We start from the raw sequence: 17,546 nt of genomic DNA, 5'->3' as shown, positions 1-17,546 counted from the left end.
GCTTTAGGCTGCATATAGGTTCATGACACAATTCAGTTTTGGACCCAGGTGGCAGAAAATCTCTTTTCATTCCACCACCTATGCCAAGTGATTATGAAAAGCCCTTAGAGTGCCTTTCTAATCTGAAAACATGTTACTTTAACTACTTTCCCCATTTCACACTCCAACTATTGCATTCCCCCCCTCTAATTTGTACTTATGATTCAAGCTTTGTCATTGTGATTATCATCAAATTCTGGCCTAAGGAAGAACATGTAAATAACATGTTCTTGTGCAAGATTTAAACTTATGCTAGAAGCAGGGTCCAAATAAAAGAAATCTGCTTCACGGCTTCTCAGTCATAAAATTTAGTAAGTGCATAAGCGTGTAAGGCAGTGCATTTATCTGGGTCAGAGTTATTAAAAGAGTCAAAGGAACAAGATGATTTAACAAGGGCTGAATAAAGACTAATAGACCATGATAATTCAATATGGGACTTTGCAGAGCAGGAATAGTTACCCTACAACCATGATGGCAAACTTATGGCACATGTGCAGGAAGTGGCAAGCACAGCCATCTCTCCGGGCACACCAGCCATTGCCTGTTGCTCTTCTGAGTTCCAGCACGCACATGCGTGCCGGCCAGCTGGGCTTCGTGTGCGCAGGAGCACCGGAAAACGAAAGAACAGCTCCTAGGCGTACCAGCCAGCTGGTCTTCGCTCACGCGGGCATGCCAGAAACTGGAAGAGCAGCTCCCAGGAGTGCCAGCCTTCATGCGGACATATGTGCCAGAAACCAGAAGACCAGCTGCTCTTCCGGAGCTTCTCTTCCGGTTTCTGGTGCTCCCGCACACGCACGCACTCCTGTTTCGGCACTTGGTGCCGAAAAAGGTTCCCCAACACTGCCCTACAATAAGAACTTTCTAGGCAATTGACACATTACTTGCTAAACACAAGGCGTGAGGTTCCACCTTACTTATGTTTTGACTTCACATATTTTCAGATTAGAAAGGCCCTTTCAGGGCTTCTCATAATCACTTGGCATAACCAACCAAAGCGTTAAAAACGTGGCCGCTGTAGAAAGCAAGATCATCCCGCAGCACTAGCGAAGGAACCGTTGTTGTGAATGAGCATGCCCTCTATGGCAGCTGTGTTATGGCTGAGGAGTCAGTCTGACACTACTCCAACTGAACATGAGGAATATTAGCATCAGGAGATCCCAAGCCAAAAATCACCTCAGGCTGATTGAACACAGGCACTATCTGAACAGCTGGAATAGTCAGGTGATGAGGTATGACTCTTAAGGCCCAGAGCAGAACAACAATGCTCAATGAGGCTTCCTGCCAAACTGAGGGAAAAGTCTTTGTAACAGAAGGCAGCTGGTTGCAGCCTAATTTAAGGGACAGCCCTGATCCATGATTCTTAGTTGGAAACAATTGTCTAATCTCTGGCTCTTACATGATGTTCTTGAGGGATCTGTTTGTGTAATTCTGACCCCTGGCTTTCTGAACTCGGGCTGGATTTTGGACTCGACTCCCACTGAAAGAAAAACCATTCAGGCAAGTTTTCTTCCTCAGAGACTTTTGTGTTGATTTATGATCTTCCTCTTCTGCTGTTTAACTTTGAAATAAACTGCTAATAGCAATAGCACTTAGACTTATATACCGCTTTACTCTGCTTTACAGCCCTCTCTAAGCGGTCAGCATATTGCCAACAATCTGGGTCCTCATTTTACCCACCTCAGAAGGATGGAAGGCTGAGTCAACCTTGAGCCTGGTGAGATTTGAACTGCCAAATTGAAGGCAGCCAGCAGGCAGTAGAAGTAGCCTGCAGTACTGCACTCTAACCACTGCGCCGTGGCTCATATGTAATATCTAAAGCAACTGTGTTCAAGTGTATAGCTGAAACTTGAACCAAGACAATATCTATTAGGTATTCAGAAGATTGCAAATTGTATTTATATGCTCAAAGATATTTTAGATATTACTTAATAATATTAGAGTATTATAAAGAAAAAAAAAGGAACTTGCACAATACTAATCCTGAAATCTCATACCAGTATGAAAAATTACCTGGTGTTTTGTTCCAGTAAGTGTTTGACATTGTTAAACTCTTCACTTGCCACATCTAGAGCATCAATCCTGCATCTCAAAGTCCGATACTTAGAAAGGGATGATGTGTTAAGAACCGACATGTTTATTTCACTAATATTCAGCATATCTCTAATCAGCTGCAAAAGCAAGATGGAATCCAAAGTTGTTACATTTCTTTGACAAAGAAAAGCCTACTTCACTATCAATAAAAGACCCATACAATTATGATTTTATAGGTCTGTGATATAGGCAGAAGTAATGAAATAGGTTCATTTGAATAAATCAATGGACCAAAATCTTAAAGAATGCTAAATTAATGGTCTACTTTTTAAAGGTATAATTCACCTAAAAACTATTTTTTATCTCTACCTGATGTCCCATGGAATGTACAATAAGTGCTGAGTTTCAACTTCTGTATGTTGGAAGTCTAAAATATGGGAATATATGACTTAACGTATTTTTCAGACTGTAGGACACACCGGAGTATAAGATGCACCATGATTTTGAAGAGGTAAAAATTTTTTTTACAAAATTTTTGCACTCTGCAGGCCACCCAAACCCTCTGCAGGCCTCGTTTTTTGCAATAAAAATAAAGAGCATGCAGAGCTTTGTGAGGCTTGTAGAGTGCTCCTGGGGGCTGGGCCAAAATGCCCCATTTTCTGCTTTTTTTTCCCCCTCCCCAACCCCCAGGAGCACTTTGCAAGCCTCCCAAACCCTCTACACGTCCATTTTTGCAAAGGGTTGGGGTTTTGGTAGGCCAAAAATGCTGTATTCAGTGTACAAGACGCACCCAGATTTTCACCCTCTTTTTTGAGGGAAAAAGGCACGTTGTATACTCCGAAAAATACAGTATGTTTGAGGTACATTCCTGCAATGACATTGTTTTAGGTTAAGGTGAATAAGACTGCAAACAACCCAGAATTACTAAAGATGGACAGTTCTATAAATCTTTTTTAAAAAGTAAGGTATTGGAAAAAAACGGGTTGGCAATGTGACTGTAATATTAAATTACATCTGCAAAATTTGGAACCAAACAAAATCTAAACATGAGCCACCATGGAATAAAAGCTCACCCCTTTTTGCGTGTTAAAGGAATGGGCTTCAATCACATTGTTGCAAGCCACCATCCTGAGATTTTTTAAATCTCCTAGGACCGTGATAGCAAACCTATGGCACGCATGCCCGAAGTGACATGCGGAGCCATGTCACCTGGCATGCGCGTCATCCATTCCTCTTCCGGGTTTCTGGCACACATGCGCATGCGATGATCAGCTGGCCTTCGTGCGTGTGGCCGTGCTGGAAACTGGAAGAGCTGGTCTTCCATTTTCTGGTGTGAGCATGCGGGCCAGTCGATTGTTGCATGTGCATGTGCTCCAGTAACCAAGACTAGCTGGCTGGTGCGCAGAAACACACCAGAAACCAGACATTCCTTTTCCAGTGTGCACATGCTCCCTGTGCAGCTCCTCTTCCAGGTTGTGGCCCCGACGAGCATGTATGCGTGCTCCATTTTCAGAACTCGGTGCCGAAAAGGTTCACCGTCACTGTCCTAGGACATCATTGATGTGTACAGCAGCTTTGATTGTCTCATTCCAACTGAAAAAATCCTATGGTACTTGATTGAAAACCCTGAATTGCAGACATGTTTGCATTTGTTACATTTTAAAAAAAATCTATGTCTTGAAAAATCTGAGTAATATGATTCCATGCAGTCAAATTATAACTCGTTCTATTGAAGAACAATCTTTTTGCTTGTTTCTTACTCATTGTTGTGTCCTGATGTCTGCAATTCTTTTATTTTATTTTTATATCACTTTTGTTTTGGGTGTTTATTTCTAAACTGTTCAATTACAGATTAAAATCAACTTTATAAAGTGATCAGCAAATGCTGGCACTAGCTGATGTTCAATCAAGTATCCTAACTTGAAAGCCGATACTCACCAGCTGCAATTTCAATAACATAAGGCACAAAGGAATGTCTCCTTAAGAGACAAACCTCCCCAATCTGATATATATTGCAGATAAATATCTCTGCAAGCCTTACAGTTCCTAGCCTTTGGCCATTCCTCACAAGAGGGACCGCTATAAAAATCAACCAATAAATATTTTTGAGAGTTGTAATTCAACTCAGGATCTCAATATCTCAAGTGATTCTTTTAATTTCTTTTTGTGATTTTTGACTAAAGAGACAGCCATTTTGGAATATCCTTCAAGCATAAGGTCATATTTGCAATTTAACTGTTGTGGAATCTATTATATTAGATTGTTCTCATATACAGGAGGCATTGAAAAGTTGAATGAAGCCCGATACAGTTACCTGACAGAGGTCCCGTTTAGTATATATCAAGTTTTTGCTAATATCATCATCCAAAACATTTTTGTGGGGTATGATTTTATAGAATTCTGTCATGATTGCAGACAGCTCTGTTTGAGATTCTGTTTCTTCATAACACTTCTTTGCCCGAAGAAGAATGCCTTCAGCTCTGCTCACCTTTTAAGGAAATATTGTATTAAAAGGCTTAAAAAAACCCATTATGACATATGAGAAGAACAAACTGGTGAAATCTCCTGCCATTTTCTGAACTTCCCTTCACAAAGCCTCTCACAGATTTCTGAACGTCTATGTACCTACCCGTATGTTGTCAGAGAAAAATAATTTTTACTACTAGTAATGGATAGTCACATTCTAACTTGATCTTTTAGAATACTAAAACACAATTCTACCACAATATAGTTCAGACTGCTGGATATGCTTTTCAAATATATCTGGTGCAATGTTGCAGGTCCGTGTAGCTATATTAGGTGTGTAAGTTGTGGTGCTGCTGAGGTGGGTTCCTACCAGTTCGGCCGAACCGGTAATGGTTTGGGGGCCTGGGTCGCTGGAATTGGCAGCGATCCAGGCCTGTCACGTCTCTGAACCGGTTCTCCTATGGGGCCGCCATCTTGATTTTCGGTTCTGTGCATGAACAGAATTGTAATTGCCCAAATGTAATTTTTTTCCTTTCTTTTTTTTACATTTTTGCACATGCGTGTGCAACAAACCGGCAGTAATGCTGGGAGCAACCTACCCCTGTGGTGTGGCACTAGCCAGATCTATGGATTTCACCTCTAAAATTCAGTACCAGCACAATCATTGCTTGGGATTCTAAGGGAAACGATGACAGAACCCATAATGACCAATCTCCACCAAGAAGAGTAGAGAAGTTACTGGATTGGAAAGACCTGGGTCCAAGTTCCCATTTGACCACAAAACTGACTGGATAATTTTCAAGCAGTCACTCTCTTTGAACTGTGAGAGTAAAAAAAAAAAGGATAATGAATCCCCAAGTACCTTGCCTTGAGTTATCGATGAACCGTGGTTGTTAAGTGCCACAAAATAATAAGTAAGTTAAAGTAAAACAAGACGTTACTTGAGAGCAACATCTGCACACGTTCAACAGCTTTATAATTTAGTAATTTTACATACTATAGTGTTCTGACACCCCCCCAACCCCCCACACACACCTGTGAATAAAGCAGAACACAGGCTTGGCTGTTTGCCACTGTTTAATTACTGAGATATTGAATCCTTTGGCTGAGGGCCCAGACAACTCACATTCAAATGAAGCAACGCAGATAGTCCAAACGAACAGACACGGCTAGAATACACAGATAGATTTTCTTAACTACTAATTCGAACGGTTGTTTCCTGCAAATGTCCCCTCCCAACACCTCACTTATAATCTCTCTTGGGAGGGGCCAATCCACAACCACCTGTGGTTAATCATCTTCTGTGAGTTTGCCTATGGAGTTGCTGCTTCCGTTTCTCAGCCCTTCCCAATCTAGCATCAGGGACAAACTGCCTTTGATCCTCCCCACTGCTCCATGCCTCAGACGCCTCCTGGTGGCCAACCAGCCTCTCTGGTCCCTGCTCTGAATCTGAACCCTCCACATCATCCAGGGCAGACTCATATGGTTCCTCGCTATCCGAGTCCATCAGCAGCTCAACCGGATCCTGCTGGGCCACAACACTATAGTATGTGTGCTTTAGTAAGGAACAGACAGATAATAATTTATGCATTTTTCATGACATATTAATCCCAACTGTGGGGAAACTTTTCACAACTTAAGAGATAAAAAAATATGTTTGCCTAACATTTCATTTCTGTTCACATGCTCTAGAACAGGGAGATCAAACTCAAGGCCTGGGGGCCAGATTAGATCTGGCCCGTGGGGCTGCCCTGGAAATAGCGAAGGACTGGCCTCCGGTGCCTCTGCCAGTGAAAATGGAGCTTGGGGAAGGGGGGGGGGCGCAGATGGCAGGAGGCCGTTGCAGCCAAAATGGAGCTTGGGAGTCCGTTTTCGCTGGCAGAGTGCTTGGGCCACCATAGGTGTCCCCAATACGAGTGACATCATGCTGGCCACACCCATCCTGGCCCTCCGAGGTCAAACACAACCCTAATGCAGCCCTCAATTAAATTGAGTTTGACACCCCTGCTCTATAAGAACCAATATTTTCAAGCAAAGTTGCATACATCATTGAGGCTGATTCTTGTTACGGGTTTATCTAGCAGACCATCCAGGTGTCCAACTGCTTCAGTCCAGATAAGTTCCACAAACCTACCAACTTCTTCAGACAAAACACTGGAACTGGCTGCATCTGCTATAAGCATCTGTAAATAAAGAATTAGAACTAAGTTGCTAAAAAAAACAATCAGCAACAACAACAAAAAAGTTGAAAATAAAGCCAGTTCACTAATTAACAATACATTGGTTGCATTCAGGATAAATTACACAATATATTTAAAATATTAAAAAAATACGACCAAAATCCATTTATTTCTACTTTTAATCTCAAATGCATTTTACAAATAGGTTTAAAATTTCTGAAACAGAGCTAAACATAGCTTATCAATTTTTTAAAAATATCTATTTTTATTTGCAGTATTAGTAAGGTACAACCCACAAGCATAATAATGCCAGTGAGATATGCTGCTTATGGCTGAGGAACTGCTTGTGCTATGACCCAAACCACTACATATAGGAGGGATGTGAAGTGCTGTGGATCTGATTTCAAATGACAACCCTGTTGGATGTCACCTCTAAATTAAACGAATAACTGAATAGTAGTGTCTTCTTGATGCGTTTCTTTTCCTTTCTGTACGTGACTAGGAAGACACTGCGTTAGGATGACCTAGGCTAATTTTGGCAACTAAAAAGAAACAATTGCTATGAGAAAAACTAGTGTTTGCATTTTGCTTTACATAAAAAAACCAGCACAATGAAATCTGAGCCTTGGAAATCTTTAAAGTCTTCCTCATTTCATGAAACCATTAAATAAGAGAGTTTAAAAAACATACTAACCTCTTGTAATTTTTCTGATGCTAAATATTCTGCTTGATATGGAAAGTCTTTTCTTAATTCAAAACCCATCTTCTTTAAATCTTGAATAGAAAGGGCATAGAGTCTTCTAGCTTCTTCAGAGGTCTTAGCTGGCATCAGTCGTTTTTGTTTCTTAAAAAAAAGGATGCTGTTAAAATTATTAATTTAAAAATCAGGGGGCAAAGTTCACAGAAGACCCACTATTTGTCTTATGGCATTATGTAAAAGGATGTCATTTTGAAAGGAATGTGCCTGCTTCAAATCTCTGTTTCTAAACTTCTGTCACAGTTATGCACTTGAGAATAGTAATTCTCTTGACAAATCTAGTTATTGACACCGCATACTGATAACCTATAAGAAAGTAGCTGGGAAGTGGTGAGGTGAGGAGTAGCTAATACTAACAGCTTCTTAGCAAATGGGCCCTGCATGACCACCTTCTCCAACCTGAATCAGCTTGAACTATTACGTAAGCCAAGAAGAAATTGCTCTGATTGTCCCATTACCAGGAATTGGTGGGAGCTGAAGAGATAAAGAAGATTTATCATGGATGTTTTAATGTTTCTCTATGACATTAATCTGCCAAGAATCATTTAGATCAGGGGTGTCAAACTGGCGGCCCATGTGCCGGATGCATCACACGCAGGCCACGCCCACCCCAGCTCAACAAAAGGGAAAAAAAGTCACGGGGCGTCACATGACGGCAACAAGATGCGGCGAGTTTGACACCCATGATTTAGATGGTAAGGCAGAAACAGAATGAATAGATAAATATTGGCTTGTCATAACAACGAGTGCTGCAGTTAGTGCTTTAACCAAATCCCCCACTTCTGCAGAAACATTTTGTGGATAAAGGAAGTTGAATTGGTTCAAAAGTTGAACATTTTGCAGCTGGAGAAAATTGAAGTCAGATTATTATGACGAATTAAAGAAACATAATTATAAACTGAAACACAAATTTATAATAATACCTAGGATCATTCAGTGTGGATTAGAGACCTACATGGATAAGGAGATGTTAGATGTCCAGGATAGCTATGGAAAAGGTTGAGGAACACTGCTGATGCATATTAGATAATTGAGAAAGCAGGAGAGGAGAGGAGAGGTAATTGATTGTGGAAAGGCCTTTGATTGTGTTGACCACGTCAAGCTATGAAATATCCTCAGAAAAATTGGAAGACATGTTCAGGAAAAGAAGCCATGTCAACGGCTACCTCTACTAGGACAACCAGTAATATGATTTTTTTTTAAATTACACTTGACTATATTAATAACTAAAACTATTAATCCTTTAAAGATAATAATAGAGCAATATAAAATTTTGATCTAAAACAAACATTCAATAGCATTAAAGGTAACAAAAAAGCTAATACAAAAAAGTAATACATCCAAACTTACTGGGCGTCCTTCCAGCATGCCATAATGTGCTCTTATACAAAATGGGTAACTGCATTCCTGCTGAAAGCACTGCATTTCAAGAACAACGTATTCACCATGTGCTGAAATCTGAAAAAAAGGCATTATAATTAAATGTATTTGGTTACAGCAATACAAGTAAGGACAAAAATTAAACCAGAAATTAGTTTAACTTATTGATATATTAAATATATTATTTAAGTTCAGTTAATGTAGTTATTCCTAAATATTTATTGTTCTCCTTCTATTATATTAAGAATATTTAGTGGCAATTTTACAGAAATAACTAGAATAACTATATTTTTAATGGCAAGCAAAAATCAGTGGCTTAATCCATTTAAAATACACATTGATAGATTGAAAATTATGCATGTATGGTTTACTTTTGTGTTCCTGTACAAATAAACACATAACTTGTACAAGTTATGTATTTATGTGTACTTTATGTTAGGAAGGACATTAACAAAGAAAAATTACCTTTTCAAGGATGTCATATTTTGCAAGCTCAAACTCTTTAGGAAAATATGGAACATATTCATCGTTATCTGAATACCACCTGGAACAAAAAAATGTCAGATTCTTCTTTGTTGCTGAATATGGATAAGACCTTGGGAAATAACCAGAAGGCTAATGGAAATAATGAGGTTTAACATTTCCAAAGCCAATGACTGAGTCTTCTAGTGCTACTCTTCAAAATTGTGCTTCATGTTGTCAGGGTTAGAGAGTGAAGTTGATTTTGTTCAGGCTCAATTGTGGTAAGCTTCCAATGTATGACTGGAAACACAAGAGATCTGCCAAGCTGTGAAACGGGGCATTTTCTGCTGACCGGAGCTCACACCAATTTCAACTTCCAGGATCTTTAGTTCTCTCCATTCTCCATAGCAATTAAGCCCCTAGACTTCCATGGTAATCCCGGTACACAGGTAGTCCTCAACTTACAACCACAATTGAGCCCAAAATGTATGTTGTTAAGTGAGACATTTGTTAGGTGAATTTTTGCCCCAAATTTACGACCTTTCTTGCCACAGTTGTTAAGTGAATTACGGCAATTGTTAAGTTAGTAACATGGTTGTTAAGTGAATCTGGCTTCCCCGTTGATTTTGCTTCTCAAAAGGTTGTAAAAAGAGATCCCATGACCTTGGGACACACAGCAACGGTCATAAGTATGAACCAGTCACCAAGCATCTGAATTTTGATTACGTGATCATGGAGATGCTACAAAGGCGGTAAGGGTAGAAAAATGGTCATGAGCAACTTTTTTCAGTGTCATTGTAACTTTGGATGGTCACTAAATGGACTGTTGTAAGTTGAGGACCACCTGTAATAGGCTTTGTTTTGTAGCTAATTATCCGCACTTCTAAAAACCAGTCTGTTACAATAATAATTGTGATGCAATTCAAAGGGGGGGGGGGAAGGGAGAAACATCATAGTCATTTCTAACAATTTAACACTTCCTTATTGGTTATATTTTTGTGCATCGCCCAGAATTGTTAGAAATCAGGCAACACACAAGCTTAACAACAACAATGATAACAAGACGGGGAAAGCTTTTTGGCTTTGGTCAGCTTATCTGAATACTCCCAATGGCTGAGAGAGGATATTTAATTATCCAATTGGCATCCTCCATTATTTTACTTCAATACCCATGATCCCCAGTTAGCATGAAATCTAATATATCTTGAGAATACTGGGTACAATCATAAACATAACAAATATCCTAGTCTTGATCCCTTCCACTGACATCATCATATTAGTCTTACACTTTATATGGCCTTTTGCTGCTAAAAAAAAAGGTTAACAATAAACATACTAGAATATTCTGCATATAATGCACTGAATTCTTCTAACCTCAAAAAATTTCTCCGAAGAACAAGGTTTCATTTCAAAACAAACATGAAACATAAAAGAATTACCTTAGTTTTTCTACGTTTCTGCTGTCATTCCATTTATGCTTGTGATTCTCCTCAGAAACATCTTTTTCCTTAGGGCTGTCATCGGCATTCTTCAAGGTAGTCTCCGTACCTATTTGTCATGCAATATTTACTTTATATCTATTAGTTTGAACGAGTACATAAGAAATATAACCAAAACATGCTCTAAAACCTTAGAAAGATGGATTACTGGGGCCAGTCTTAACATCTGGTAGAGTAAGGCAGCATTTCAGCCACAAAGCACACCATTTTTTTCTCTGATTTAAAGTTATTTTGGACTTTTCATGCAGAGAATAGGATGCTTATGATGCTGCTGTGATAGTGAAGGGTGTCTATATGATGTTTTGCTTCTTGTGGCAAAATGTCTTAGACTGGGAAGATTTTATTGAAATTCTAACTTCATAAGATAAAGTTCCCCTCGCACATATGTGCTAGTCATTCCCGACTCTAGGGGCTGGTGCTCATCTCCATTTCAAAGCCGAAGAGCCAGCGCTGTCCGAAGACGTCTCCATGGTCATGTGGCCGGCATGACTAAACACCGAAGGCACACAGAACGCTGTTACCTTCCCACCAAAAGTGGTTCCTATTTTTCTACTTGCATTTTTTACGTGCTTTTGAACTGCTAGGTTGGCAGAAGCTGGGACAAATAACAGGAGCTCATTCCATTACGTGGCGCTAGGGATTCAAACCACCAAACTGCCAACCTTTCTGATCGACAAACTCAGAGTCTTAGCCATTGAGCCACCATGTCCCTTCATATTCTCATACAAAGTAGTGGGGAGAAGATTACCTACCTGCCATATAGTTCAGTACAGTATTGGTATGCTATTCTCTTCACTACCGGTTCAGTAGCGGAAGCATGCGCACCTGTGATGACGTCAGGGTAGGCGGGTGGTGCTTCCCACCACCGCCACTACCAGTTTGCCCGAACCGGTGTGAACCGGCAGCATATCACTTTTGGTTCAGTACTTTTAGGCTACTGGTATAGATGGAAATTCTTTTAAATGAAATACATCTAATTCAAACAAAGCTTCCTTACCTGTTTCACAGGGCACCGTTTGGGATAGCTCATAGTTCTCACATTGTAGAAGTCTTCTTTCTTCAATGGAATCCCATATGAAATCAACATTTACCATAGGCAGCTCATATTTCTGGATGGTTTTCAGATGGCTGGGGTTCAGTGCATCAGCATCTTCAGTGACAACATGAGTGCACTAAAATTACATTAGGACCAAATTATCACATGGCGCATAGCCCTTACTGACCCATGATTCTACAAAACCAGGTTTCCATGTGTTATTTTTAAATAATTGGGCGTACTTTTAACGTACTTTCTTTCTCACTAATGATCTGTTTAATAATTTACAGAATTTTTAATGCATCTCTTTATCTGTCTGTTTCTTAGAAGTAAATTCTCCCTTTGAAGGTTTCTTACCAAGGTATTCAGGTGAGTCTTGGGACAAATTTATTTATCTTGTAACCAAAAACACAGGTTTTAAATTGCAGCTTTTCTAGTAGATGTCCTTATTTAAAAATCAAAACACACGTTCATGTGTATCAAAACAGCTGATTCGTAGTGTCAATAGCTTTTTAAAAAAAGACTTTTCTCATAACAGATAGAATACAAAGAGATTTTACATTTCCTATGGAACTCTTACAAAAATTCAATTTTTTTCATTTCTGTAACAGTAAGTCATGGTGTGCTATTATATCAGAACAGGCTGAGTTCTGTTTTCCCTTGTTGCCTACAATTTTAGATACTGCAGCCTTGACATCCTGGAAGGAGTAAGTTGTTGTCTGTGACATAAAATCCACTCTATAACATATAAAAGACACGGGGGCCTAAACTAAATCTGTCATAATTAGCATTCATTGAAGTAATTTTTTTCCTCGTTTATCCAACTGTGTTTCATTCTATACTGAAACTCCTTTCTTGAATTTGCTGTTCTCCCTCCCAAAGATGCAAGGCTTAAACAGCATCACCACCAGATGGATTTGTAACTGGCTGACCAACCCCACTCAACAGGTAGTCATCAATGGAACTGCATCTACATGGAGGGAAGTATGCAGTGGAGTGCCCCAAGGCTCTGTTTTAGGCCCAGTACTCTTCAACATCTTCATCAATGATTTGGATGAGGGAATAAATGGGGAACTCATCAAATTTGCAGATGATACCAAGCTGGCAGGAATAGCCAACATTAACACTCCAGAAGATAGGCTTAAGATACAGAAGGATCTTGACAAACTTGAACATTGGGCACTGTCTAACAAAATGAAATTCAATGGTGAAAAAAGTAAGGTTCTACATTTAGGCAAGAAAAACAAAATGCACAGGTACAGTATAGGTGGTACCTTGCTCAATAGTAATAACTGTGAGAGGGACCTTGGAGTCCTAATGGACAACCATTTAAATATGAGCCAGCCATGTGCAGCAGCTGCCAAAAAAGCCAACACAGTTCTAGGCTGCATAAACAGAGGGATAGAATCAAGATCACGTGAAGTGTTCATACCACTTTATAATGCCTTGGTAAGCCACACTTGGAATACTGCATTCAGTTTTGGTTGCCACAATGTAAAAAAGATGTGGGGACTCTAGAAAGAGTGCAGAGAAGAGCAACAAAGAGGATTAGGGGACTGGAGGCTAAAACATATGAGGAACGGTTGCAGGAACTGGGTATGTCTAGTTTAATGAAAAGAAGGACTAGGGGAGACATGATAACAGTGTTCCAATATCTCAGGGGTTGCCACAAAGAAGAGGGAGTCAATCTATTCTCCAAAGCACCTGAGGGCAGAACAAGAAGCAATGGGTGGAAATTAATCAAGGAGAGAAGCAACTTAGAACTTCTCTGAGGAGAAATTTCCTGACAGTTAGAACAATTAATCAGTGAAACAGCTTGCCTCCAGAAGTTGTGAATGCCCCAACACTGGAAGTCTTTAAGATGATGTTGGATAGCCATTTGTCTGAAATGGTATAGGGTTTCCTGCCTAGGCAGGGGGTTGGACTAGAAGACCTCCAAGGTCCCTTCCAACTCTGCTATTGTATTGTATTGTATTAAACATACCTCTTGATTTAATCCAAATGCAATCTGCCCACCATTTTCCTTAATCGATGTCTTCAGTCTGTTCCTTTCTAGAATTGTTAACTTTTTGATTCTCAGAAAGAACGTACAGCCGGCAAAAATTGCAATTGTCATCCTGCAAAGCAAATTTCAAATCAGAACAGTTCCAGCAAGGATTTTTTAAAAATTACTTTGGGCCAGGATGACTTGGAGTTGCAATGCTAATCTGAGTGAGCATGCCCAGGAAGGGAAAGCTTCAATATCTACTCAATACACTTTTACAATATGGCTGGCTCACAATCATCATTAGTTACAGTCAATGACCCAGAATGCATGACACATATATATAAATAAAATAAACATCTGATTTCAAGTTCAACCAGATGCATAAAATGTTTGCAACAGTAGCTACAATGTTACATAATGAATAGAAATGGTAACTGAGCAAAATTTGGTCATCCTTCTGAACATTAATAAAAATTAAACTAGACTATAGGAGTCCTTGACTTACACCAGTTCATTTAGTGACCGTTCAAAGTTACATCAGCCCTGAAAAAAGTGACTTATGATCATTTTTCACACTTAGGATGGTCACAGCATCCCTATGTTCACATGATTTACATTCGTATGCTTGACAACTGGTTCACGTTTATGATGGTTGCAGTGTCCTGGAGGCATGTGTTCCCTTGCGCATGTGTGCACGAACCCCCCCCCCCGGCTCTGGAGGCTATCCTGCAGCCTGGGGAAGGCGAAAGCGCCCTCCCCCTCCGCCTCCCTGGAGGCCTTCCGGAAGCCAGAAACGGATCGTTCCCGAACATCCAGTTGGCCAGTTGGGGCCATTTTTTGCCCTCCCCAACCTTTGGATGCTTTCCTGAAGCCTGGGGAGGGCGAAAACCGCCTACCCTGGCCCTCCGAATGAGTGAAAAATCATCTGGCCGGCGCGCACATGCACGCTGGAGCTGACAGCTGGTGTGCCACCAAATATGGTATAGGTGACACATATGCCATAGGTTCGCCATCACGGGCCTAGACTGTTATCATGGTTTGGTGTTATTTTTTATAGCTTTATAGCTTTACTTTTCAGATTCTATTGTTATATAATGATTTGTATCTTACTAGCAGGTGGGAGGAATAAATAAACAAATTGATCCCATTTCCAGAGAGTTAAAGAATAAGTTTAACATAACAACAGTAAAAGAACAAAAGAAATTGCAAAAGTACATTAAAATAATAAAGCCAAGTTTCGCTCAGTGGTTAGAGTGCGGTACTGCAGGCTACTTCAGCTGACTGCTAGCTGCAGTTCAGCAGTTCCAATCTCACCAGGCTCAAGGTTGACTCAGCCTTCCATCCTTCTGAGGTGGGTAAAATGAGGACCCAGATTGTTGGGGGCAACATGGTGACTCTCTAAACCACTTAGAGAGGGCTATAAAAGCACTATGAAGCGATATGTAAATCAAAGTGCTATTGCTAAAATAGAGGTTTGGCCCTGGGATAAATTAGGATATCATTAACAACAACAGATCTGAACAAGATAATGAGTTACATAATACAGGTTTCCCCCCCAGCGTTGTGTCATATATGAATCTAATAGAAAAGCTTTAGAAACTTGGGAGGGAAATTAAACAAAATTAGATTGTTCAATTTCTACAGTAGATAATATTCCCTTTCCAATATTGCTGCTTAAGAAACAACTATTTCTAATATGTCTGTGTCAATTTCAGTTCCAATGTCTACTAAAGCAGTTTATATGCAAATTTGAAATCTAAATTACTGAAATATCTAGGCACTGAGATTATTAATGTCCACTAAAGCAGTTTACATGCAAATCTGAAATCTAAATTACTAAAATATCTATGCACTGAGATTATTGGGGGGAAAAGCAGTTTAAAACATTCTACAGTCCAGAAGAGAATGTCTAACAAGTTAAGCAATCTGTATTAGTTAGCAACAATATCAATCCGAAATCCGGTATATTTCAACAGTGCAATAGAGCCATTTAACATCTGATTAATAAGAGCAAACATTACACACCTTAGGACAATATTCCATAAGTGCATTCCCCCATCTTTAGAATTCAGCTATTGGTCAGATTTTCAAATGCTCTAAGTTTCATTGGCACAATGCCTAGAGGGCCAATCACTACTAATTCTAGTGTCACTTATTTTTGAGTAATCATACTATATTATTTCTGAAAGCAAATCCTATCTACTCAGAATAATGAATGGAAGACTGCACTTTAAGGTAAATATGTATCTTTAGGATTGCTACCGGAAGGAGAAAAAACTGTAGGTGAAAATATCCCAGATTTCACTTTAAGGAACATTTTAAGTAATGCTATGAAAACACTATATGGTTTAATTTGGTCCAGCTCAATGCTTTGTTAGCACACAAAATACTATCATGTTGCCATACCTGTACCAATAACTAAAGTACTTAAGGGGAGGAAAAAAGGGAAAGTGGGTGTTTCACTAACACTTAAAAGTGTTTTTTACACACAATGAAGCCCTGAGCCAAACTTAATTTAGTGTCATTTTGTAAAAAAAAAAATTTATGGGCTGTGTCAGCATATACAATAGAACAGTTCAAAGATCATTATAACATTATTACAGCATTTATGTTAACTAACCTTATACAAAAATTAGTGTTATGCAAAAACAGGTATTCTAATTTAATTATTGAAAAAAGCTACAGTGGCTTAATACAAACATGAAAATACATACGTAATATTCTAGAGGCAAAATAAATGTTGCCTCTAGAGGAACTCATTTTAAGTTTTGTGGTTCACAATTAAATATATTTGTTGCAGTGACACTGCAGTATGTACAGTATGTTTTTCAATGTAGATAACAGGCATGTATATTATTTAATATACTACAGATGTGCATCTTAATCAGAATATGAATGAAATTCATATTCTTTTTATTTATGATTGTCACGGTCACATATTTTATTAGGGAGAGTTTCTAGCAACTAACTAGAAGAAAAACCAACACAATCCGAAAGGGAACAAAATCCTTTCACTTTATTGTAGTGTTGTTCCCAGTCTTAATTCGGTCCTTTAACGCCCATAGATCATGCATCCATTCTGCATGAACTTTCCTCTGCCTGGTACTGTAAAATTGCTGCTTATCATTCCACTATTGAAGACACAGTTACAGTAGCAAAATTATCAAACAAAACATCACGTTTCAGCCAATTATGAGACTCGGTTAAAATACCGTTCCTCTTATCGGGATTCATCTGAAAATCCAAAGCACAGTGAGATTTAAAAATCTACTTGCCTGCTGGCTGCTATATTCCAATTTCGCAGCAGAGACTTCCTGGTTCCTTATACTTCAAGGGAAATTCAAAGCAAGTTTCCAAAGGGAGGGCGCTGATTCACTCAGCTTTACGGAAGTGAAGCCACCAATAAAATTGTTCCAGGCGAATCAACAACAAACCCGGGGGGGAGGGGGGGTGCTCTCATGGATATTTCATTTTTCCTATCCTGTAAAGCCTGGGGGGGGGGGGGGACGGACGGACGGACGGACGACGGACGGACGGAAACTTATGGCAAAATTAACACATTTGTCACAGCATTCATTCTCTGATAATTTTATCCTTAATTAGCTGCATTAATGGAAGCTAATTTGTTGCGAGGCGGTTTAGTAGAAGGGAAAAATGCAAGTTAAAAATAGTCCACGAGAATTTCCTAAAATGTTGTGCATTTAGCCCT

General features: G+C 39.4%; 1 protein-coding gene across 1 annotated transcript in view; it reads right to left on the bottom strand.

The window, feature by feature from the left end:
* PARP4 (poly(ADP-ribose) polymerase family member 4) overlaps window positions 1-13,966 on the bottom strand; it is a gene marked incomplete at its 5' end in the record, with an annotated part of 56,041 nt that extends 42,075 nt beyond the window's left edge. Inside the window, 9 exons of the mRNA XM_081953279.1 lie at window positions 2,050-2,207; window positions 4,385-4,558; window positions 6,582-6,719; window positions 7,411-7,560; window positions 8,824-8,931; window positions 9,319-9,397; window positions 10,755-10,863; window positions 11,812-11,986; window positions 13,835-13,966. Coding sequence (XP_081809405.1) covers window positions 2,050-2,207; window positions 4,385-4,558; window positions 6,582-6,719; window positions 7,411-7,560; window positions 8,824-8,931; window positions 9,319-9,397; window positions 10,755-10,863; window positions 11,812-11,986; window positions 13,835-13,966 — 1,223 coding nt within the window. The remainder of the gene's footprint in view (window positions 1-2,049; window positions 2,208-4,384; window positions 4,559-6,581; window positions 6,720-7,410; window positions 7,561-8,823; window positions 8,932-9,318; window positions 9,398-10,754; window positions 10,864-11,811; window positions 11,987-13,834) is intronic.
* Between the last annotated feature and the right edge of the window lie 3,580 nt (window positions 13,967-17,546).

Source organism: Natrix helvetica (assembly GCF_964273705.1).
Source record: "Natrix helvetica genome assembly, chromosome: 4".
In the NCBI taxonomy this organism is placed as follows: domain Eukaryota; kingdom Metazoa; phylum Chordata; class Lepidosauria; order Squamata; family Natricidae; genus Natrix; species Natrix helvetica.
The sequence above is the reverse complement of the archived record's forward strand: the minus strand, read 5'-3'. Positions and strand labels throughout refer to the sequence as shown.